Raw genomic sequence first — 23,889 nt, 5'->3', positions numbered from 1 at the left:
AGGCTTGAAGGAGCGCACGAGTGGGTTGTCGAGTGAGCTGATAGCTGAAGTCTACAGTGGAATTTATGACTTGCACTTTTCTGCATCTGGAGAAGAATACAACTTGAGGAAGGAATAGATGCTGTTCACATGGAGCGCCCACGCTGGTCTCGACGCCTTCCGCGCCTATATGATTCGGCAGTGGTTGAACGGGAACTACAGCAACTGGCAATGCTACGTGACGCCGGCAGGGTTCGCCACAACAAATAACCCCTGTGAGACTTTTAAGCGCGCGTTGAAACGCGACTACACTCAGCGGCGCAAGTTGAAGATGGCCGTACTGCTTCAGCACCTACGTGACTGCTGCAGCCACCGCTCCATGGCCAAGCTGAACTTCAACAGCAAGCCAGCCAACAGTCGTCGTCTATTTGCCAGAGTGACGGCGTTGCGCAAGCGTGGACACTTGCGCGAGCATGTGTACGAGCGCGGCAGCATCAGCTATCTCCTCGACGACACCCCAGCAAGTATAGTTCGCCTCGTGTTGGTGCTTCCGCAGCGATTCTACATTCCAGCTAGAAACCGGAGCGAAGAAGCGGTCGAGGTTGCTGCTCAGTTTGGCATAAACTATGCCAGAATGGAGACGGAGAGCCAGCCGAGCACAGGTTGGCCGGTCGACGTCGACGCTGGGTTTTGTCCGTGCCGCTACCATGGCAAGTTCAAGACTTGCACACACCTCTTGTATGCGCAGCAGCTCAGCAGCAGTTTTGACGCCGACGGCAAGCGCCTTCTAGCGAACCGGGGCCGAAAGCGGAGACGAGGTTCAGACGGCGTCGACGAACCGGCTGTCGGTAGGCGGAGAAATGCTGGTCACGCACTGCAGATAGATTGATCTCTGCATCCTGTAGCTGAAACTATATTGAATCGCAGCAAAACACAAGTTAATGCTGCATCAAACATGATTATCAGCGTTCATCAGCCTTAGATTACCTTATCACATTTGACATGCTTGCAACTACATATTGAGTGCTGCATCTAAACAATTGCCTCCTTGCCGTGGGTGCTTTGGCTTCATTACAGTGGCGTACCGTTCTGCTTGATGGACCACCTGACCCGAGCATGTGTCGTCTTTGGCAAGCGGCGACTTCATGTTGGCCACCGTCTGCACATTGCTGCCCTGGGTATTCCGCGGCGGGATGCCCACCTCCACATCTGGCAGCTTGGGCTGTCTGTTCTCAAGCGACTTATCGACCTGCCGCTTGTGCTGCAAGCCCGGCACAAAGTCGGCCAGCAGTCGGCCACTAACGCGCCGTCCTCGACGCCCACAAACTCCGCCATGCGCGGGTCCCAGAGCACGACGTGGCCGCACCAAAGACTCCAAAGGGTCGGCGCTAGCTTCGTCCAGCATGCGCTAACACCTCTGCATGCACGGTCGGGCGGTGGGGCCTGCATCAGTGTCTTCAGCGGTATCTCCCCTCCCCGGGGACCAGTTCTGTAGCCTTCGTCCGTCTTGACAGCCGCATGGTCGACAGCAGTACCCGCCTGTGCGTAAGCGTTGGTCTTGGCCAGCAGCGTAGGCTGGGACGTGCTCTGTGAGAGCAGCACCTTCTCAACGGTCACGACAGCAACGCGCGCAGCTTGCTGGCTGCGTGGAGCACCAGCGGGGTCATTTCCTAGGCGGTGGTGTTCTTGGCCGCCTTGATTAGAGCCAATGTGCGCTTCATACCTGAATATGTATACAAATACCGAGCCAAACGTGAGTATAATATCTTCTGAGAGGATAAAGGTTGCGTGGTGGGGTCTGGGGCGTTTGCTCTTACCTACGTGGATGGGCGCTTCCTTGGCCGGCATATCCTTCGGGCTGGACACGCGCATCCTGCACGCGGGCGTCTGAGAGCGAGCACTGCGCGATGGCATCGGGGGGACGCGACGTAAAGCTTTGTGTGTGAACTACACAGGTCGATGTTACTCGAATGTAAAATACTGTATCCACCTCTGCATCACCACGCCGCGAACAGACGACGATGCGCCTGGCATATACTCTTGTGGTGGTCAGTGTTTTGTTGTGGTATGCAGTGATTTTATTGTGTTTATAATATTTTCCCTTCGTTTTACCCCCTACTGCGCAAGTCGTCGAGGAATCGGGTCCGCTGTCTTTAAGGACAAGGGCAGTGCGGAGCTCCCCACACACATTCAAGTCCATTTACGTGGGGATCAGTCAGCTCCGGCTGAAGTGATCCACGTATTCCATTTCCCAGTTGGGCCCATTGCGTTGAGGTAAGGGTGGTGTCCCATTTCATGTTAACGATTGATATCTCGGGTGGTTTGGTAGCAGTCACCCCCGAGAATAGTTTAATTGACTGCGATCGGAATATTTGGTCTGTATATTTCCCTCATCTGAGGGTTGTGCGCGTGTGAAAGTGCGTTCAAGGTTGACCAGTACCTTGAACGCAGATTAGTTGACTGGTGTACGACCCACCGCCCAAGGGTCTAAGAATAAGTGGCGGCTGTGTCTTTGTGTATAACTCAGCATTTGTATTGGTAATCTGAAAGTGGTGTGCATTTCTGGGGTTCTAACTTGTGATAGTAACCCTGATCCTTCACTTTTTACGTGTTTCAGCCATTTCGGAGAAGTGCGTTCAGACAAGTGAATGTTACGCTCAACGTACTCAAGGCTTTCAGCCCCACAGACAACTCACCTGGGGATCGATCCAGGCTCCCCGAAGATAAACGACACCGATAGGGATTCACAAGGTGCCACGCCACCCTGGCCGCATTTTCCCCAGAGCCTGCGTTCAGGGTTTACCTTCCCAAAAAGGCTTGCTCGTACCGTAACTCCTTTCTGGGCTACCGCTATACACCCGGGCGTAAAAGGTTTCACCGACCTCGTCACACTGAGCTCAGCTCCGATGAATCGGGCGATGCGCTCGATCTCAAAACGGATCTGCGAGTCCGGGACTCCAACAACTTCAGACAGCGTGTACCATACTGGGACTTGGTTCAGGAACTCATAGTCAGCATTATGCAGCATCGTCTGCAACAGAGCGACGCATGCAATGGGCGGCATCTGTCTCAGCGCCACACGCACTGCTTTCAGGTCAGAGACAACAGGGATCCGTCGACGCTCAGCATGGAACACGTTCAGCCATCTCGCAGCAGGCGACCGAGTCACAGACATCAGATGTCTGGCCGTAGCTCCCGCCGCTCGGATGAAACCCCAGAGATCGTAGCCTCCATGACGTGGCGAATAGGCCACATCCACTGGGTGCGCGACTCCAGCGGGCACAGACATCCACATCTCGAACTGGGTCCGGCCGTACGCGAGCATCTCGACCTCCGACAGCTCAGCCAGCTGGGCCAGGGCGCGGCTGTCAGCTTCCACTCCTTCGGGGACTCCTCTCAGCCTTTGGTAGGGGGCCAGAGTGAACATGACCAGGCTCCGCCTCCACTCGACGCTCCGAAGTATCCAGCTCCCGGAGTAAAGCTGAACTGGACCGGGCCCGTCCCAGTCCCAGCAGCACCTTGAGCTCGCAGCTGCATCTCTCGACTTCCCAGCACGCTGAGTGCGCCACCCTCGGCTTGGCCACTGCGGAGATTCGCAGCAGTTGGCTCTGGGTTAGCACCTTGCGGCTGAGAAGTTGTAGTCGTGGCCTCAGAAGTCCTGCGCGGCGTCAACTCTCGACTCACAGCAGGCTCTCTCAGGCTTGGACTCTCACCAACACGAGCGCTTGACTGAGCACTCGCTCCACCACCTTGTTCCTCCTCAGACTTCTTCCTCGCAGGCGAAATCGGCGGCGGCACGGCCGTTTCCGTCGTTGGTGGTACTTCCGGCTCAGCACTTGACGCAGCCTCACCTGACGGCGCAGGTTCCCCTTCAGCACTGTGTGTCCGGGCTCCCGCAGTCGATCATCTCGGCTTGGGCGTCCCAGACTCCGTCGGCACCACCTCGGCTGGCAATCCAGCCACTCTCAAACTTCGCCGAAGCGAAGCCTCGCTCTTCTCACCTCCAGTCTTCGTTTCCTTCGAATCAGCAGCAGTCGCCATGACTCGTCCAAAGTCGTATCCCTGATCCGGGCACGCGCACCACGTGTGACGAAGCGCCCGTGCTCTTTGCCCCTCAGGTTGCTAGACCGCTCGACCTTGGCCTTCGCTCAGCCCTTGCACCACTTGGCTCAGCCCTGCTTAGTGCTGCAAGAGTTCCACTCAGCTCCTCCCACTAAGCGAACACTCCCACTCCACTTCGCTGGACTTAGCCTCTTGAACGCTTGGCTCAGCTCCGACTCGGGTCGGGCGAGGTGTGTGTTCCTCACGCTGCGATCCCCTTGGCCGTTCTTTTGATCACGGCTACGCTGTGGGCCCAGACTCGCGTCGGCCACAACAGCTGCTGTCGATGTTGAAGGTCTCCGGAGGTGTTCCCAGACGAAACTTGCTCCCGACTTGGCAAGTCTCAGTCCGCACGTGTCCACAGCCCGAAATGCCCCGGGTCTTCCTTAATGAACACAACACCCCACACAATATAGTCCCCACTTCCTCTCTTTGGTTCCGGCTCAGGACCACAACACCCCTTCTTTCCCGGTCGGCCTGGGTCTGGGCCGAGTTCGCCTTTATTTCTCTGAGCCTGGGCGACGCTCGTACCAGCTTCTCCTTTCTTCTCTTCGAGTCAAGCAACCACCCGGTCTGGAGTTAGTGACTCGATTTGAGCCTAGTCCGAATCCAAGGTACTCACACACACGCTGGGACTACCCGCGCACCAGGTCCACAATGAACCGATACTAATAATCACATAATGCACTGGGGAACGCCAATGTCCCCTAGCACATAGAACCAATCACCTTCCGCCCGAAAATATGAAATACACCCTAAGATGTAACCGTAATATGAAGTAACCGCACTGCCGTCGCACCGAAGCGCTCTGACAACATTGATATGTTAGCTTGAATTTGTGTGGATGATCGCCAAGACACCTTCTGGCCAAAGACCTCCACCACTCGCGTCCTTCGGGGCAAAACGAACTCTGTTTAAATGTTTACACATGCACAAACTAGGACTCGCGCAATATCCCCCTGGGTACACACTGACTGGCTGCGCGAAGAGCGTCGGCTGTATGCTTACCGGGCGCCCTTGACGATCCGCCCGAAACCTTTGGTCTTGGCCAATGTTGCGGCTCCACGTCGGCACGTGTCGTCTTGGAGCCGCTGGAGGCCGTTGGGATCCGCTTGAAGTGTCCGCGATCTTGAGCAGTCGCACCCAATGTAGGCTGATTCCTGGCTGATACACCGCATGAGTGTACTCGCCGGTACCACCCACTTCGTCGTCAGTACCACTGTCTGGACTTAGGTCCAGCGACTCTTCACCCGGCACTTCAGCTGGACTCCGACAACTCCGCTCAGGTCCATGCCACTCAGGTCAGGTCTGCAACACTCCGCTCGGCTTCTCGACTTGGGCAAAGACCTCAAACATCTCATTCGAGGCTGGGCTTGGCCTTCACATCACTCCGCTCAGACCTTCGATCATCGCCCAACTTGTCGACTTGAGTGAAAACCCCATGACCACAGTAGACGCTAGACTCGGGCTCGGCACGACCCCGCTCGGGCGCTTGCTCCTCGACTCAGCTCGGCATCTTGGGCGACGGCTCCATAACTACTAGGGAGGTTGAGCTCAGACTCCACCTGGCTCCGCTCAGCTTCTCGGCTTGAGCGGGAACTCCGATCATCACACTCGAGGCTCAGCGCAGACTCCGCGTAGCTTCTCTCAGCTTCCGGACTCAGCTCAGACTTGGGATACCCAACGCCAGACATCTCGGGTCCCAGACGAACTTCGCTCAAGCCCATGGTCTGAGCTCCGCCCGGACCTCGGGCTCAGCTTCCTTCGTCGCACGGCTCGTGTCCGACAGTCGGTGGTCCAGATCCATCGCGGCCATGATGCGCTTGAAGTGTGCTTGATTGATATGGGCCAGCATCCTTGATTGATACGGGCGAGCTGGACATGGGTTCAGTGGCGAAATCCACCGAGCCTTTTCACATTGTAAATCCCAAGCGGCAACGACAACCCCAAGTGGTAACGATGCGGATAACCGCACACAAAGGATCTTCGGGCTAGCTCTAGCGGATATTTACCCAGACGAGAGCAAGTGGGGGCGCCAGCAGCCATTGCAGCAGCGCGCGACGTGCTGTCCGACGAAGCCGAACTGGCGGTCGTTGACGCCCTGGTGAACGACGACGAGTTGCTGTTGGTCGATGACGAGTCGTCAGACGAACGAGCTGCCGGGCGGGGACGAGCTGTCGGGCGAGAACGAGTTCACGCATGAGGACGATATGCCGGACGATGACAAACTGCAGCACGACGACGACGAGCTGCAGCAGGACGGCGAGGTGCTGGCGGACGATGTCAAGCTGTCGGACGAGAACGAGCTGTCGGACAAGAACGAGCTGCCGGACGAGGATGAGATGTCGGACGAGAACAAGCTGGTGGTTGAGAACAAGCCGCAGAACGGCGAGGGCGAGTAGCAGGACGAGAACGAGTTGCTCCTTGTTGTACGGAGGTTAATAAATAGGGGCGTAAGTCCCGGGGCTTTGCGGTGGTTCACAGGTGTTGATCCAGCAACGCTCCCTAGCCTCGCTGCGAACTCGGGGGTCCCGAGATGGGCCTTGTTGGCGATGGCTCAGACAATGAAGCGGCCGTAGGAGTTCTGGTACACTGCTCGCGACCGGTATTGCTCTTGATTTCGCTAACTTTTTTCGCTAGCTGGTCCCAGTCGACACTTGCCATGTTTTTGATTGAGGGGGGGGGTTATATGGATTTTTGAATACTGACGCGGGCAGGAAAAATGTCCTGCAAAAGTGGTAAAACTGGCACGTACTGACACTATACTAAATCCCTGTTTTGAGTTGATTATTTGCCTTTGCAATTGGAAAATTTCGGACACGAAGTCCTGCATTTCTAGGAATACAGAGTGTCATGTCCTACAATTTCTTGAGAATGATATTTTTTGGGGGGGGCGAAGCCCCCCCTATATTCATGTGTTTTATGTCCTCTTGAACCCTCTTTACAGGAAGCAAATCAGAGATTTAGAAGACGTTAGGGCTTACATCTATCATACCGTTTTCCAGGGCCAAAAAACACGCATTTTACCTGGTTTTAAGCACCAACAGTGTGATTGTATGCTAAACTTAGTGTAGAGATTATCCAGTGCCACCTTCTACTAACGATGTTAATGTTACTATCTCGAGGGCAACTTTTATCCTCACAGTGAACAGGCGTTTGCAAAGCTGAGCGACGAATTAGGTTGCAGGCTTTCGAATTATAGGATAAATTGACATTTCACTGGTCTTTTATCACGACGATACACTGTTTTAATGAGCAGCAAAGCCTGGTTTACGGGGAATGAGCAAGAGCGTCACAGGTGTGGGCTGCCACAGCCAAAGAAGCAGTACCTCTATGTGGATTGCGTACTCGACTAGCGTTTGCCGTGGCGAGATACCCTTAATGCAAAGCAGCTTATAACGTTAAAGCATTTGAGGAACAATGAGGTGCCAATACAAGGCGTAGCGTGCGTGTTGAGCAAGCTGTCTAGGGAACTACAATAGTCGATGCCATAGTCATACAAAGCGTCACGGGCCGGAACGCCCAAACATTTGGTGAGCGCTTGGCACCACCACCATGGGCTGCAAGCGCGGTGTGGCTGCGGAATGCAACCCACTCGCTTTAGGGAGACCAAAATGCTGAGCACGGGTAAGGGCGAGCGAATGCGAGCGCGAGGCTCACTCAATGCTACATTTTACAGCAGGAGTACCAAGGGGCCGAGGTTGTTTAGCTGCGGGGTGTTCCAGCAAAAAAACACGAACAAGATGTCTGTCGTGACAATCGACGTACCAAAGAGCAGCAGTAAGAGGGGGGGATACAACAACACTATATACTACGTTAGCGACAAATGGCATTTATATAGACGCAGTGGAGTATTCAGTCCACTTCGGCGGGTGGGGTGGGGGGCGTCCGTATCCCATTTCACTAAATGGGGTTCGTGTTGCCCCAAAGCAACCCGTTTACCGGGATGCTGCCATATCGCGACGGTACCGACTTCCGTACATATTCCGACAGCTAGGATAGTTATCATAGCCAGTGCACAATCGGAAACAGATCAAAATCGGAATTAAAACAATACATACGGTAGAATAGGTCTAGGGATTTGTTTGGGTGGATCCAGTCAGCTTTCATACGGTGCCCATAGCCGCTAGGAAATCGCCTCTAGAGGCTGGTGGGCCGAGAATATCGGCTTTTTTGATATGCATGCGTTTTATGACCCCGGAGCGATGTACACCCCACTGAGCAAATTCATTAATGAGGCCGGGAATCCCATGGGGGGGGCACAATCTATTTAGAGCAAACTCTGTCAGCAGTGCATTGCTGTGACATCCTATTGGTCTAGTAATCTACCAATAGCAGACTTATGTACTTCTGGTTGGTTGACCTATTAGCCAATCAGCATATGCCAACTGTCGTGATCCAGCTGAGCCGTCGCCAACCGAAGCCGACAGAAGCCTAAGGCCCTCAGTCTTCTTTTTCAAAGCGCTAGTGGTCAAATCTCCCGATCAAGTCCCGCCGTCAAGCACACAGCGCAACGCAGCAAGACCAACCGTGCCCCCCCCTTCTACAGCACCGTAGCTCAAAGGAAGAGCGCCGAGCTTTGGCTCTGGAGACGCCCGTTCAATTCGGGTCGGCGCTAATCATCACGGCTGGTGTGGCGCTGCGCTGCGTGTGTCTCTGCTTGTGCGCGTGTACCCTACGCGTGTGTGGGCTGCTGCTACCGAGATGCTACTGCTGGTGCATTCGCAGAGTAATTGCCATGGGCTAATAGTCTTGTGTAATGCTTTATCTGCTTTGTACTTGCAAGGGAGACATTTAACAGCCTAGACGTGACCAACAGCGGCAAGGATGATATGCGTGTCTACAGGAGCAGGGTCTTTGATGCTACCGATCGCGACGAGACGGTTGTATGCCGCAATACGCTCGTTTAAGACACCGGTCTTGTGCAGCGGGCGCAGCGGGCGCAGCGCGCGGAGCACGCTTCCAGAGCCTTTCGCCTTGATGCCGCGGGACGCCAAGAACCGCAGCAGAGCTGCCTCCGCGCGCGTGCCAACGTCCAGCGCCTGAGCCTTGTAGTCGTCCGAGGAGACGTCGAGGATAAAGCCGCCATCCAGGAAGATCTTCATGAAGGCGACGACGTGACGCGACTCGGACTTCTTCTGGTGGTCGTGGAGTCCCAGACGCGTGACATCCGCGTGTACCACTCGTACCACGTCGTCGAAAGGTTCGTAGCAGACTTTTTCCTGCGCTTGGGTTTGGATTGCTCTTCTAACGCAACGGGTGCTTGTGTTTCTTCAGTGTGTGCTTGAATCTGTTTAGGCTTTAGTAGGGCGGCCTCCACGACCGTCAGGCGAGCGTTCAACGCGCGGTTCATCGCGATAAGCTCCTTAATGATAGCTTCATGATGACACCCCCGACATTGCTCCTGCTTCTCTTCTTCATGCTTGCGCTTCGTGTCAGGTTGAGGCGGCGAGCGGTTCAGGGCTGCAGACCAAGCCAGTAGGTCGGCTCGCGGGATTCCAGCGACGTCCAGACACTCTTCTACGCGTGTCACGATCGGTGCGCCCGGCGACAGCGCCTTGAGCTGCGGGAAGTACTTGATTAAGTACGCGGTGAGTACTGCAAGGACCTTGCGACTGATGTAGAACCGGCGATCGTTGTGGCCCATGCATGTACTGTACAGGAGCTCTTGGAAGCGCGCGAGGTGTTCCTGCGTCGTGTGGTCAAGCGTTTCGACGTCGACGACCTTTGGATCATCGTCGACATCCCAGCCGCTCAGCACGCGCGCTACCTTCCGGTCCTCTTGCGGCGTGTTGAACACGTACGCAAAGGCCTTGTTAACCTTGCTCATTTCCCAGGCACCCCTGTCGAAGATCCACTGCGCCGCCAGCTTCTTGTCCGCGTTCGCGTGCCGCGCACCTCCCCTTCGGAATGAGTGCGGCGTCAAGTCGCCGATAGCACCTGACGGGTCGGCGACGCGGTTCAAAAAGCGGTTGACGTACGCCTGCACACCATCTTCACCTTGTCCAGGCTGCTTTTCACGGAGAGCAGCAGCAGCGGGAGACGTTGGGGCGGCAGCGGTAGCAGCAGCGCTTGGTGGGGGCGTGGCGCCGCCGGTGGCCGCAGCCGCTAGCGCGACACCAAGGGATGCCGGCTCCGCTTCCGAGAGGTCCACAAGAGGCGCTCCTCGCATCCAGCTCTTGGACCTTGTGCGACACGAGCTCGGGGAGCTGGCTCAGGAGAGAGCCGCACGGCGCGTCTTGCGTAGCCAGAGCGACAGCCAACGCGCGGAGGGGACAGGTAAGGAAGTCGGCTTTGTCGGGGACGAGCGTGAGACCTTGCTCCTCAGCGGTCTTTACGCGAAGCAGGCGCAGGTAGAAGGCGCCGACCGCCGACACGGATACGTGCTGCTTCTGAATGTAGCCGAGGTCCGAGGATCGGCCGAAGCAGTGCCACATCAAGCACCCCAGCGCAGCATCCTGGTAGTCAGAATTCACGCACGCGGTGCTGTAGACAAACTCAGTTAGAGCACGTAAGTCCTCCTTCGTACAGGGAGGCGCCTTATAAATAAAGCCGCCCTTTTCTCTTTTGAAACAATGTTTATCTAAAGTTTTGTTTTGCGTCAGGAGCAGTAGCTCCGTCGTCTTCCTTATGTGCGGATACAGATCGAAAAGCCAAAGCTTAGCATTTCTGAAGTAGGAAACCGCCGTATTACGTGCAAGCTTACCTTTCTTACCTTCGTTAGTGGCCAGATAGTACTCAAACCGATCCATCGTTGCTATCAAGCGCTTGCCGGTTGAGTCGGATTCCAGGCTAGCTTGTAAGTACTCGAGACTAACCTATTCATCTTCCAGCATCCGCTTGAAAGCGCCAACCGCAGTGGCCCGCGCTTTCTGCGTGTTCACAGGGGTGAACGACGAAAGACTCATGGCGGCTCTTCTGCTTTTTGATAATGCTTTGTGTCAGTATGGTCAGCTGTCCTAGCCACCAATGTAAGTCCTAACGTAAGCCATGCTAGACTAGGATAATGCCTAATCGGCGGAATTGTTGAAATGTGTCCACAATATCTATTTTTATTGAAATTTGTATTAGCATATCCATATTCCTTGCGGCTTTCCGACAAATATATGTCGGAACGAGTCGGAATACAATAAAAACGAGACGTTGATATCATTGGCTAAAACTACTTGAATTGCGCCTTCTGATTGGATATCACATATCTCGCACAAATCCTGCAACGCTATCTGTCGGTAAAACCACTATATACATCCATACTAGTATTATCACAATATTGCGTCATAATTCTGAGCCACGACGACCAATCAGAGATGATAATAGATTTTGATTACCAATCGTGGTCGGCCGGCTGGACGCATAACGGTACGTTAGCAGCCTCGGCGCGTAGTAGTAGTACTACAACACAGCTAGGCGTGCATGTGCATGGCTGGTAGCTGTATTAGATACCAAGAATAATACATGCAATCGTAGAAAATCGGTCAGCGAAGCTGCACCAAAGCAGCGTATAGGGTAATACAGGGAGAGTATCATCAACGCCACTCGGCGTTGCGATGGCATCCCCGGGTGTTTTTCTGCAGTGAAAACAAGCAAGATTCACACTGACGGTTCTTCAGTGTCACATATGGAAGGCAGGTGGCAATATATATTGCATAATACGTGGTAGGCTTTCCATGGAGCAGCAGCGATAGTAATGTCATGAGAGGCTTTTCGAAGCACGGGGTTTCTCAAATATATGATACGAGGGCGCGTTGCACTTGGAGTACTCTCTTCGGTATATAATATTGTGCCTTTCGGTCATTTTGCGGAGTCCTACGTAGGACTTTGTAGGTCAGTTAATCTGAGGTTGGCGGTCTCTAAATCTGAGATGCAAATCTCGGACGAGTCCGATGAGCGGTCTCCCGGACTCTCTCCGTTCAATGGACTCCGGTTGGAGTCCAAGTCAAGCAAGCTTTGTTTAGGGAAGCAAGCAATGCCGGAACCCGCGAAGGCGAAGGGCGAAGACTGGAGTGTTTAACGTATCGACTGCATCGTGTTTCCCTAAGTTTATTTTGCGTATGGCATACGCCGTATTAGAGTCAGCTCGTATGAAAGTCCTGCCACAAGACTTGGCAGGAGTCCTTCGTAAGACCTCAAACCCCGAATGCCGTGAAAATGGGCGACATTCGGGCTTTCGGCTGTTTGTAGGACCTGCGCAAGTGCTTCCATCGAACTAGCAATTCGTGGTCCTAATTCCCTACGAGGGACCTGCTAATCTGCTCCGATAACCTAGCCCCATCTTAGTAGGTAGCTGTTTTACACGTCCGATTTGCCAAAACAACTGAAAAGCACAATACTACCTCCGCTCGGAAAATAATGGAGTTTTCCAAAAACAATTTCTCAAGAGCTCCGCCTCGTTTTTTGTTCGGTTATAAGCTGTGCAGAGGCTCGCTGCTCGAGCCTCATGCACGCGTTTGAATGAAGCAAGGGCGGGAAGGACAGGAAGGAGGATAATGCGAGTCTGCCGATAGCACTGAGGATGACGATAACTGATAGCCACAGGCGACTTGTTCCGCCGGATTCGTTCATGTATGACACCAAGCTGAGGCTGTTGAGACGGCGGCGTGCAGGCAGCTCAGCCTTCTGAGTGGGAGCAGCATCGTGCCGTGGACTCCTCGGTGCGCTTGGGCGTCTGGCGTTTGAACCTTTTGACACGAGCATCTGATGGTCTTCCAGCTGGCTATCCGCGAGCGCTCCTAATTGCTGCTGCCCAAGCGATCCGTAGCTACCTGCATGCCGCCGTCATTCGCATGCAGCCACCACAGGTCTCCGTCCAGCCTTTGATGCAGCGGCATACCGACCCTGCACAATACCTCTCTTCTGCGGCACTTGTCTTCGATCTCTTATCGAGGGTTGAGAAGTGGTGGGCGTGCTGAAGCTCGGCGTCTCCATGGTGCTCACCAAGCTTGTGTTGTGTTCGTGCAGGTGGCGATGGCAGAGAAACACTACGTGGACACCACTCGTGCAAGGCGCAGCCTCACAGGGACTTGAGGGGCTTTAGCAGGCTCAAGGTAAGCTGAGTTGTGAGCTGCAGCTCCGTGCGCGCAGCACACGCTGCTCGTCTGCCTACCCTCGCAACCCATTGCAATGTATTAGCTCATTACGTATAGCTATGTATGCTCGCAGGCACACGCGATCGCAGCTTTACCAGTGAATACGTCGTCCTCTCAGTCTGGGCAACGGCAGCGTCCGTTGCACCGCCACCGAGCTTCACCAACGCTGCAGTGTGCTGCTACTGCAGCTGGGCCAAGGCAGTGTCCGTCGTCCCGTTGCTGTCCGGTGTGTTGGTGCTGGAGGGCGCCGAGAACAACGGCTACGCCGAACGGCTCGTTGCAGTGCGGTGCTCCGGAGTCTTGGGTCGCAGCCCGAGCTCCTGTTCACAGCGGACGCATCGCACCTGTTGCCCGCTCTAGTACGGCAGTACTTCACAAGGGTCTGCGCCGAACCACGTTTTCACGAACCTGCTTCACCTGGATCACTTGAGCTGGAGGGGGGGGGGGTCTTGCGGAATGACCAGTTCGGGTGGTGGGCGGGAAAACGGCAGGTGAGGACCTCTCGTATCGGGTTAGTCAGGATATAATGTGAATGCGACTTGTGTTACGACACTAATACACCAGCGGCCGTATATTCATGACCGCGTGTTGAGCATGGAAATCTCCCAATATCCGAATAGAAGTCACTTAGGAAAATGTTCTTGGTATCAATACTCTAAGGCATAGAGTTAAAGTTTTCATGACTGTATTGGTCGTTTCACATGGTAAATACATGTGTTCTTAGTACTTTTCCTCTGATTGCCGTCGCCAATCTAAGGCTTCTGGAGTATTATCTCCAGAAGCCTAGGGCTTCGCGGGGGCTGAGATAGCAAAAATAAACAAAACAGATAAACGCACAGCGCACACGACTTAAGCGCGCCGCACTTGCGGCGCACCAGTCGCCCGCGCTGTGCTTTTATATTATGAGCATCCACATCTACCAGATAATCAGACCTTTAAGGCAATAACACACTTACGATAATATCAATTTGCTTTCTTGCCTCCGCGCTGTTTTAATATCCCAAGCAGACGACTATTCTTACCTTCGTGCTGTAAATTCACCCTGATGCTGCACACCAAATTAATCCTGTGCCGGCTGCGTAGCAGTACGCAGCATACCTTACGGTACACTAGCTATCTCAGTAATATTATCAGGGTATTTGATATCGTCAGATAAGCTCGTTTATATCGAAAATATCAATCAATATTGGTGTTTTCAATTAATATCGCAGAATATAAATATTATATGTTATATTATACCGCGAAATACTAGAATATTCTGGCCCCTGAGAGGAAGTATATGTTTATGTACTTATTGTGCCTTTCACTTATTCTGCCGTGATAATTCTGGCATAACTCTAATCCCTTGTCGACCTTAATTATGCCCCGAGTTAGCTAATTCCCATGTTCATTCCGGGTCGTCCTCCGTGGCCGAATTAGGAGCAGCGATGGTGAGGCCAAGTTAAGGCGGAATAAGCTAATCCAGCCTGCGTTATGCGGAAACAGAGCGATTGGTGGTTTCCTACCCGCCAATCCATGCCATTCCGCTCGTATCTCCGTCGATTGGCTCGCAAATGCTGATCGCGGAAGTTAGGGGAAGCACTCACAATCTTAGGCAGAATTAGCTCTAAATAAGCGTTGATCGCCCTTTATGACTCTAATTCCGCCTGAATTTACAGCTCACCCGCCAAAATACGTGAAAGGCACAATAAAAGCTTTTACTTTTAAGTATTCGTAAACAATTACTATTAATAGTGGTGTGCAACCGTAGAAATGCGCCTACACCTGCATACATATGCAGTGCTCTTCAGAGTCAAACTAGTAAATCCATCGCCAAAGTAAAGGCTCCAGCACGCCAAACGAGCAGCGTTTGCGACTTTTCCACTCGTCAAACCCCACCTCACGCCCATTTAACAACTTCTTGACTTTGGACTTTGATCGTCTACAATACTGCATTTGGCGAATAATGGATAACGCTTCTACTATCATGTGTTGAGGGAGCTGAAAATCATTCTAGAGTCGTCTCTACGAGCAAACAGTCATTGAGCTGCTCTCGCTGGGTATACTTTTACCGTACGTACGAATTTACTTCTCTGGCCCACATAAGAAACAACACTTCGGTTTTCTGGACATAACTATTTACAAAAAAATCGTTTGGCGACTCGCAATACCTCAACCGAAAGCTGCGCATTTGCTCCGTTTCACGCTATGATTATAAAAAAATCTAGTAGCAGAAAGAAAAGAGAAACAGCCTTTTATCTGAAGTCCGTTTTAGGCAACATTAGGTTTTTTAGCGAGGTGCCGTCAAAAATTAGCGATATTAGAAAATAAAATATCACCGTAATCGCGAGTGACTGCTTTACCCTTATGTTCGGTTGTCGATGTTGTAGCGCCTGTTGGAGACGAGTTAGAAGGGCTACAGTTTTGAGGTTTTTCTACGCGATTATCTCGACATGCGCAGAGCCATTTATTTTGGCCAATAGTAAGCTGAAACAGTTGATTATACCCAATCATATGTTACATGTGGTCCACATCAAATTGAGGTTTAATGCCGAATGTTGTTTCTTAAGTAGCTGCAGGTGACAATCCCAAAGCATAACACAAAGGGACCAGCTGAAGATGGCTACCGTGGGGGTAGCACCGGTAACCCCCGGGGGAAAGCCCGGCTGCCAGGGCCCATCCAGCCGAAACTGCAAAAGTTAACCCTTTATTCTGATGAATGATGCGCCACGCAACGATAATGTTAATAAAATGTTTAAAAGCTGCGCCATTATTGTACTTAAGTAAGCTTTTTTGTATGAGCAGAAAGCAAAGCGAACTTCAAGGCGAAGTATTTCGTGTAGTAAGTATATAATAGAAGCGATCGAAAAACATACTACTACATGTACGTGTGGTACATAGACTTACTATATTTATTGCAACGTACAGTGCTCTTCGAAGTCGAACTCGTAAATCCATCGGCGAAATAAATTCTCTAGCACGGGAAACGGGCAAAGGGCTTGACCTTTGCACTCGTCGAAGAGCACTTCACGTTCATTAAGTAACGTCCTCACCTTGAATACCCGCTTTGATTCTCCGCCAGCTAAGCACTCATACAAAACAAAGCCGATGTTGGCAGCAAACGGGGCCAGCTCTGAGCTCTTGAACTTCCGCTTAAACGCTAGCTCCAGCGGGGTGTCTGCGCGAAAATGCCCCTCTTGATCGCTTGCATGGCGATCAAAGTAGCTGACGTTCAACAGGGAAGCTAATGGCAAAATCGTCTCCGCGTGTGCAAAGCGAAAGTATCCTTCCACGTCGCTCTTGCCGTCCACACGCTGCTTCATAGTGCGAAAAATGTCCTGCAACAACGGCGTTGCGATCTCGTACGACAACGCATGTCCGTGGCTCTTCCTGTAGAAATGCTTGAGATCTTGAAAATAGTCCATGGACAGCAGCATCTCGTCATCAAATAACGAGCACCACTGATCGTACACATCCAGCACCGCCACATCAAAGGCACAACCAGCGTACGCTGCTTCCAGATCCTTCTGCGTGGCTTGCGAAAACCCCGACAACTTCCGAAACTTGGCCAAGTTCTTGTGCATCTGCTCACTCTCGCGGTACTGCGCGTGCTCAACTGTCGCGCTCTTGTTGTTGTCAATCTGGGCCGCGAACACTGGGCAATTATCATAGAACCTGAGCACTTCGTCTTCTCCCATCGGGTCGCTGTGGTAATACACCGGCTGCAGTCCGTCGAAGAACCCAAAGGCGAAGGCCTCTGCACTCTGCTTCGTGCGGATCTTCCACGTGTGATCGAACACGAACTTGCGGGCGTTGTAATACACTGGCACCGGTGATAGTCTGGCGCGCAGTCGCTGCCCGATCTTGATAAGCTCGCGAACTCCGGGATCCGCCAACCACGCCGCCGTCTTCTCCGGGTACGGGTTCTTCCAGCTCTTCAACCACGACGCCGACCCCTTATTACGAGCTGTCAGTAGCCTAGAATGTGTATTATTGATTCTCGTGATGTCCTTCATCGTGGGGTTCCGAGTTCCGTGGCGCACGGCGAAATTGAGCTGGACGGGGGTGCACGAAGCATCTTGAGCTTCTAATTCTGCCGGCGGGGGCGGCGCGTACAGCGTCTTGGTGGACATGTGCGCGCGCAGAACCTCCCGTTCGCCCCCAGCAGCGCCAGTGGCCGCGCAAATCGCCGCCAGTAGCAGCGCAAGCGCCATGACTTTGGTGCATCGAGACATCTTTCTTCGCTTTTTGACCCTTTCGAATTGACGATTTGTATCATCGCAAAACTTTTGATACTGTCTTTTCGATACATTTTATGTATCTGCCCCAACAACCGATTGTTTTGTGAGCAGCTCCGATAACTGAAAATGAGTCGAATGTTCAACTCGTTCGCGCGGCTCGGCGAAGGTGTGTACCGCTTCTCTCGGGCTGGCAACGGGGCCGCTAAGAGTGGCCCCAATGTGACGATCGTGGGCGGGGTGCACGGCAACGAGCGCATCGGCGTGGAGGTGCTGGACTCGCTTCGACTGGCGCTGCTGCGTGCTGCACCGTTGTCGGTCGCCAACAACCTCTTCCCACTTGTCACCCAGGGCTCAGTGACGCTGGTGTACGGCAACCCCCGAGCTCAACGCATCGGCAAGAGAGGCAGTGAGCCTCATGCAGACTTGAACCGCTGCTTCCCACGGGATCTACTGGAGGTGTCGGAATCGCAACTCGGGCCGGACTACGAACACCGTCGAGCGAAAGAGTTGGCGCCGCTGTTCGCGTCCAGCGACTTGTTGGTGGACTTGCACTCGACCAACAAGCCGTCGTCGCCTTTTGTAAGGCTATCGGGGCATGATAAGGTGCCGAGTCAGCTGCTGGAGATATCGGGACGACTGCCGACGAAGATGTTGTTGCTGGACCCGAAGCATCTCATCGGAGACGGACATGTGGCACTGACCGACGAGTTTGTCGGAGTGCACGGAGGCATGGGCGTTTGCTATGAGAGCGGGTTGGCGAGCGATTTGTCGCAGTCCAAGATCGACAGCATCACGACGAGCGTCTTGCAGATCCTTCAGCAGGATATGGGCGCGATCGAGTTCGTGAATGCGGATGGACACCGTCGCAGTAGTGAGAACGTTAATGTCGAGGGTGAAGTGGACGCGTCGGAGCGAGACGTGTACGAGATTACTGAGGTGTTTAAGCTGACGAGTCGTGGCTTCCGCTGGGCGGACGGCGTTGGAGAGGAAAACTTTCAGCGGGTCCCAGCAGGTCAGCCCATTGGTTTCGTCAGCAGTGACCCCTTCACAGTCAACTACGATTCGCACATCGTGTTTCCGAAGATCCCAGCACTTTGGAAGATCGACGCGTACGTTTTCGACGTTGAAGTTGCTGTTGAAGAGGACGACTAACTAACGGGTTAACGTGTTTATTTTTTGTTGTTATTGTTGCAGACCGCTCGGCTGGCTTACGCGGCGCGTTCGAGCTTAGATAACTGAAGCTGACAATATGATGCTGTTGAAGGTCGACAACACCCCTCTGGGGTTGGTTCCTTCCACTGGCAAGGTCATCACAGACAATGAAATCACCAGCTTCAGCTTGTTGTCGTTAAGACTGCAAAGAAGTTCTACCTGTACTCCGCGTCATCCCATGCCCCTGTTGAAAAAGTTTACTTCGTTGCGCTATTCAAACCACAGTTTCCCGGCCCCCAATTGTCGAGACGCACTTCAACCCAAGCCAATCACTTCATGTAGCCAAGGGCTCACACGTCGCAGCACGTCGAATTGCTGTCCAACCGTAATGTTGCACTAGTCTATACAAAATCCAAATATTTCAACACCTCAATTACAGAGCATTTCGTTTTACCGCCTTTTACCACTGTCTTCATCCCATTCCTCATCATTCCTCATTATTAGCGCCATGTACCGCGTTGCCGAGGACGAACGCCGCGTGCTGCCGCTGGAGGACCCAGAGTCGCTGGACAGCCCCGAGATCTCTCAACATCTCTCCTTCAGTCCCCCAAGCGCCCCAGCACTACGCACCGCGCCCCAGAAGCCGCGCCCCAAGCCGCAGACCAAGGCGTCCAAGGCCTCCTCCTCCTTGTCCATCCCTCCCACAGAGAGCAGCGTGCCGGACGTGGTTCTCCATGCCGACGGCTGCGCTGTCGCCCTGCACCTGTCGGTGCTCCAGGGCCGCTGCCCGTGGTTCTACAAGCAGCTGCGGCAGCTCCGACGCGCGCCGCAGACCCCGTTGAAGGACGGACGCTTCACGCTGCGTCTTCTGGGGCATGTGGAGCTGCAGACGCTGGTGGACAAGCAGGAGGACGCCTGCAATTGTCCTCTTCGCGACCCGCAGTCGCTTCGGCTGGACTACGTGCGCTGTGTTATACATAGAAAGAGTAGAAGTTGCAGCGGTGCGGACGTTAGAGGACGCTGCTCACTACAGGACAGTCCGGAGGTCACGCAGAGGAGGAAGAGGCTGAGACAGGACCTCGAGGCTGTGGCTGATGGAGATGGAGACGAGAACCAGCCCCCGCAGACACAGTGTGTTGTTGTCGAGCCCAAGTCTCGCCGGAGCTTGTTCAGTCAGGAGGACGCGCTCAATTCCGTCGCTCTCTCGATGCATGAGAAGGCTCAGCAAGACGGAGTTATGCATGTGAGGGTCGAAGGAGCGGGGATTGGAGCAGTTGTGGCGGTTGTGGAGTACATCTACAGGTTCAAGGTTCGGGTGCTTGATGAGCTCGACGCGATGCAGGCAGTGAGGCTGGGACGGTGGCTCGGCATGAGGCATACGATGGTTTACTATTGCCTGGTGATAGCAATTCGGCACGTGACAACCGCGACGTGGATGGAAATGCTGCAGATTGCGTCCTCTATCGACGATAAAGCAATGCGTGGCGTGCTTTGTGATGATTTAATAGCTTTCCTGAAGACGCTGGGGCCGCACCGGTACTACCAGGCGTTGGCGGATATGCGGAGCGTGTACATCAGCCGTTTGAAGCATCAAGACATCCTAATCCGGGCTGTTGTTGCGCTGATAAACAACGTTCGGCTCCTGGAGTTCTGGCGGAATTTGCTGGATGGGCTCAGCAAATGGCTGTGCTACCGGCTTCAGACGAGTCACCTCCCTTCGCTTCGCGCTATTCATCGGCATTTTGCACCCGAGTGGAAACCGTACAAGGAACGGCAGCGTGTGGAGGTTCGAGCGAAGCCTGGCCAAGGTGATCTCTTCACGCTGTTGGAGTTCGGGAAGTTTCAGCTTCAAGTTCGAATCGCTATCACGGACGCAATGCCGATCATGTGGCGAATCATTAGGTCCTCGTCGCCGCAGTTGCTGAGCACTGACCCCGACAAGGTGGACGGACCCAAGGCTCTAGAGGGTGATCCGCAGTTCTGGATACGAGCACAGATGAAGATTAAGTATTGGCGAGCCCAGCCCAATCGCGAAGAAGTGACGGAAGAGGTGGTGCTCGAGTACCAGCATTGCTACAGTCAGTACAGCCAGTGGTCTGACCTGGTGCCCTCCTCTCCTTCGACGTTGGCTCCAGCCGTCACGGCTGCAGCGATCCAATCTGAAATCATGGGGAAGGCGCAATTTCGAGGTAGGTTCTTCATTTGGGGAGACCCTGTGTGCAGCATGTACCATTTCCTACTGCAAACGACTCTCTTCTACTCTGCCCCACACGGTGCATGTGAGGAACTTTCCGACATGATGGTTGTTTCTGAGATGCAGCGGTTGCCATTAGAAACCCTCGTGCTTGTGCTGCGCAGCGATCGCTTGCGAATCCCCAATGGAGAGCGGACTCTGCTGCGGTGTCTCAACAAACTCGTGTTTGGCAACAACTTCAGTTACCTCGGAAGCTCACAGCAAACTCCAAATGATTTCAACGGTCGGGCGAAGGATGTGATTCGACTCTACAAGTGTGTTCGCTGGTGTTTTATCCCTCTGGACGACATCATTGGCACTTTGAGACGGTCACCACGCGAGCTCGGGTTCTATGAGCTGATCGAGAAGGGGCTGCAGGATACTTTCCGGCGCTTTCTCCGACGCCGGCCGTGGGGGTGGCGCAAGTACCGACATGCTTACATGAAGAACGAAACGAATGTAGTCGAGTTCCGGATCGAGGCTGGTGAGAACGAGTTGTCGCCGGAATATTTCCCGCCGATCGTCAAGCCTGACCTGAGCTCTCAGGATTCGTTGATTTTGAGCCCCACCGTCATTTCCTACGGCCCGCCACGCGTGCAAAGTGTGTAGCAGAACTTTTCTCCGCAGCTCTCTAAGGGCAGTAAATGAAAAGGGCTACACATTTTTTTAGAAGATGCATGTTTTTGTTTTCGGGCGCATATGCAGCAGTACCCGAGCACTTCAATCAAGTTCATTGACGTCTGTGTGACTTGGAGGCGGCGGGGGTGGTAGAATCCGCGCCGCTTGTTCAACACTCGCAGTAGCCGGCGGGGGTGGAGGGAGAAGCAAGTTATTCGTCGCATCAGCAGCCGGTGTCGCCTCCTGCAGTCTCGTTGTAGGTGGTTCAAGTTCACTTCCTCCACTTAGTGCAGTCGTGTCGAGTGAAGGTGCTGCTGCTGAGATTGCGATAGGGGCCGGAGGTGGAACTAACATCGTCGACGGAGTAGGGGGAGGCTCAACGGTGCACATCTCATTGGCTTGAGCGATGTCCAGGGCCTGAGGATCGGACAGTGCATTGCCATTTTTGGCGTCGTTGCTGACGGGGTCCACCTGGACAGCATCAACGCCAGCTTGGGAGATTTGAAAAGATCTGTCGACGAAGGAGTCTTTGCCGGAAGAAGTAGCAGCGCCCACGGTGGCGCATTGGTGCAGAACCTCCATGCGACGCTCATCAACCGGGATCGCTTCGATCTGGGTGGAGTCCCTCGATGGCGAAGACGCTTCATGGTTAGCCTCCTGGTTGCTTTCGTTGGAAGCGTTGTTGCCGCCAAAGACGTGTTCATCGGGCGCGTTGACCACCGTCTCCCACCTCCTCTCGCGCTCTTGCCGCAGGAAGGCGCAGTCTTGAACAGGTAAAATCTTCTCGCCGGAGAATGGATTGATCTCCTCTTGGGCTTGCTCGTCGCTCTCCGGGCTCTGTGCCTCCTTGCGCTTTCGCTCTTCTTCTTCGCGCCGTTTACGCCGCCCTTCGATCATCATCTGCTCGAAATACAGGAAGTTCTTCTCGTCGCGCTCTTTCTTCTCGCGACGAATTGTGTCCATTTCTTGGCGCTCTGCTACTTGCGCAGCTTTCATGTCGCCATTTGACGCCTCCAGGGCCTTCCCCCACGCCTCAACACGGCGACGTTCGTCATCGAACACCGGCCGGTCGTCCAGATACTTGAGTTTGCGGCATCGGTACACGAGCGTTTTACGGTACTGCTTGATGTGCTTCACCACTTCGTTGCCCTGCAAGTATAGCACCTTGAGGTTCGGCAGCTGGGCCAGGATATCGACGATGTCGACGTCGTTAATGCGATTGCTCTGAATGTCTAACACTGACAGACTTGGCAACTCCAGGATGTGTGCGATGTCCTTTGCACTGGTCAGGTAGTTGGACTTGAGCGCTAAACTCTAAACGCGTCAAGAAGAAGCGGTCAGACAGCAATGTTACAGGAACAAGAGAGGTATCAATTGCTTACCGTCAGGTGCTTGAGGTGTCCGAGGTTTTCAATGCAGGAGATCTGGTTCTGGGAGAGGTTGAGTGTGTCGAGCAGTAGCTGGGACTCGAGCCCTTCGATCTTCTGGATCAAATTTTCGTGCAGATAAAGCGTGCGCAGCTCCGTCTGCTGCTCGAGTCCCTCGATTCGGGGAAGGCCGTTGCCTTCCAGCCACAAAACCTTCAGTCCCGTATACTCCTCGAGGTTCTTGATACTGCGGAAGCCCTGCACGTCATTTACATGTACGTCAGTTAAGAGAATGAATACCATAAGTCCTTTTTCATTGGGACCGGTACTGTACCTTGTAGTGCAGATAGAGTTTGTCGTTGATGGATGGCGTCACGTACAGGTCGTTGTCCCGACAGAGTTTCTTGAGCAGCTTCTTCTCCATCTCCATCTTGGCAGCGGTGGGAACCAAAAGCGGTAAACTGTCTCGGAGGTGAGCTGTGAAGTGGTGCGAGCTTCCAGCATACTCGCCAAAGGGTCACGAGATTCGTTACGGCTCTTCAAGATCTAGTTTATGTATAGTACACCAATCTACAGCCGTTTGCACCGCCGCCGCGGTCTCCGGTCTCCGGGTTGTTATAGGCCTTCGTTTTGTGCCTGTATCTCATCCATAAATGCCCACACATAGTATCCCAGCACATGGATGTTGCGTGCTCAATGCCATTGCGGCCATGCTCGTCGTTGATCACTTCGCACCTGCTGCTGCACCGCTGCGTCGCTGTGTAAGCGAAGCTGTGTGCTGCAGCATGGCGTGCCGCTCAGTATGGGCAGCTGTCGCGATCCAGCAGCGCACAGACATGTTCGACGGACCTTTTGCGCTCAGTATGGCCGCGCCGATGACGTGGACGCTCGCACAGTGCGAGCGTCCCGAGTGGAGGGGAGTGAGAGTCGCACTCCACTCCACTCGGCAATGGCGACGAGGTGCTTGCCGTGGATGAACTTGAAAGTCCTGCTTGCAACTCGAGCACTTCCTTGTCTGCATTATCGTTGCTGTCTGCTGCTCGCCTGTATGCACCTCCACCCGCTTCAAAAAGATCCCTCCAGCAGTGGACCACCAGCCGCAATGACCTCCTTCCTTGACCTTGACCACCTCG

General features: G+C 53.7%; 8 protein-coding genes and 1 non-coding gene across 9 annotated transcripts; 6 read left to right on the top strand and 3 right to left on the bottom strand.

The window, feature by feature from the left end:
* Positions 1-118: 118 nt before the first annotated feature.
* Positions 119-739, top strand: PHYSODRAFT_375697 (hypothetical protein; the record flags this gene model as incomplete). The annotated part of the gene is made up of 1 exon (XM_009518826.1): positions 119-739. A coding segment is annotated over one exon (621 nt), but the record flags the coding sequence as incomplete, so codon positions are not given.
* A 202-nt stretch (positions 740-941) lies between these two features.
* On the bottom strand, positions 942-5,935 carry PHYSODRAFT_344107 (hypothetical protein; the record flags this gene model as incomplete). Its single annotated transcript, XM_009518825.1, has 9 exons — positions 942-1,240; positions 1,279-1,673; positions 1,797-1,879; positions 2,862-3,380; positions 3,431-3,856; positions 3,908-4,041; positions 5,089-5,342; positions 5,585-5,750; positions 5,828-5,935. The coding sequence occupies 9 exons, from the start codon at positions 5,933-5,935 to the stop codon at positions 992-994; spliced, it is 2,334 nt and encodes a 777-aa protein (XP_009517120.1). The 3' UTR covers positions 942-991.
* Positions 5,936-5,961: 26 nt separating this feature from the next.
* Positions 5,962-6,482, top strand: PHYSODRAFT_323301 (hypothetical protein; the record flags this gene model as incomplete). The annotated part of the gene is made up of 3 exons (XM_009518824.1): positions 5,962-6,033; positions 6,102-6,184; positions 6,221-6,482. The coding sequence occupies 3 exons, from the start codon at positions 5,962-5,964 to the stop codon at positions 6,480-6,482; spliced, it is 417 nt and encodes a 138-aa protein (XP_009517119.1).
* Positions 6,483-8,627: 2,145 nt separating this feature from the next.
* Positions 8,628-8,698, top strand: PHYSODRAFT_t176. Its single transcript has one exon. It is a non-coding gene; the product is annotated as a tRNA-Gln (tRNA).
* Positions 8,699-9,725: 1,027 nt separating this feature from the next.
* PHYSODRAFT_472871 (hypothetical protein) lies at positions 9,726-10,437 on the top strand (the record flags this gene model as incomplete). The annotated part of the gene is made up of 2 exons (XM_009518823.1): positions 9,726-10,057; positions 10,227-10,437. 2 exons carry the CDS (start codon positions 9,726-9,728, stop codon positions 10,435-10,437), a joined length of 543 nt encoding a protein of 180 aa, XP_009517118.1.
* A 5,620-nt stretch (positions 10,438-16,057) lies between these two features.
* PHYSODRAFT_475094 (multiple inositol polyphosphate phosphatase-like protein) lies at positions 16,058-17,278 on the bottom strand (the record flags this gene model as incomplete). The annotated part of the gene is made up of 1 exon (XM_009518822.1): positions 16,058-17,278. The coding sequence occupies one exon, from the start codon at positions 17,276-17,278 to the stop codon at positions 16,058-16,060; it is 1,221 nt and encodes a 406-aa protein (XP_009517117.1).
* A 234-nt stretch (positions 17,279-17,512) lies between these two features.
* On the top strand, positions 17,513-18,538 carry PHYSODRAFT_309988 (hypothetical protein; the record flags this gene model as incomplete). The annotated part of the gene is made up of 2 exons (XM_009518821.1): positions 17,513-18,499; positions 18,530-18,538. 2 exons carry the CDS (start codon positions 17,513-17,515, stop codon positions 18,536-18,538), a joined length of 996 nt encoding a protein of 331 aa, XP_009517116.1.
* Positions 18,539-19,775: 1,237 nt separating this feature from the next.
* On the top strand, positions 19,776-21,380 carry PHYSODRAFT_477625 (hypothetical protein; the record flags this gene model as incomplete). Its single annotated transcript, XM_009518820.1, has 3 exons — positions 19,776-19,847; positions 19,881-20,576; positions 20,622-21,380. The coding sequence occupies 3 exons, from the start codon at positions 19,776-19,778 to the stop codon at positions 21,378-21,380; spliced, it is 1,527 nt and encodes a 508-aa protein (XP_009517115.1).
* Positions 21,381-21,953: 573 nt separating this feature from the next.
* PHYSODRAFT_376242 (hypothetical protein) lies at positions 21,954-23,186 on the bottom strand (the record flags this gene model as incomplete). Its single annotated transcript, XM_009518819.1, has 3 exons — positions 21,954-22,703; positions 22,772-23,014; positions 23,091-23,186. Coding segments are annotated over 3 exons (1,089 nt in total), but the record flags the coding sequence as incomplete, so codon positions are not given.
* Between the last annotated feature and the right edge of the window lie 703 nt (positions 23,187-23,889).

The sequence above is a fragment of the Phytophthora sojae genome (genome assembly GCF_000149755.1).
Source record: "Phytophthora sojae unplaced genomic scaffold PHYSOscaffold_1, whole genome shotgun sequence".
Taxonomy (NCBI): domain Eukaryota; phylum Oomycota; class Peronosporomycetes; order Peronosporales; family Peronosporaceae; genus Phytophthora; species Phytophthora sojae.
Note: the sequence above shows the minus strand (reverse complement) of the source record. Positions and strands in the feature narration are given on the sequence as shown.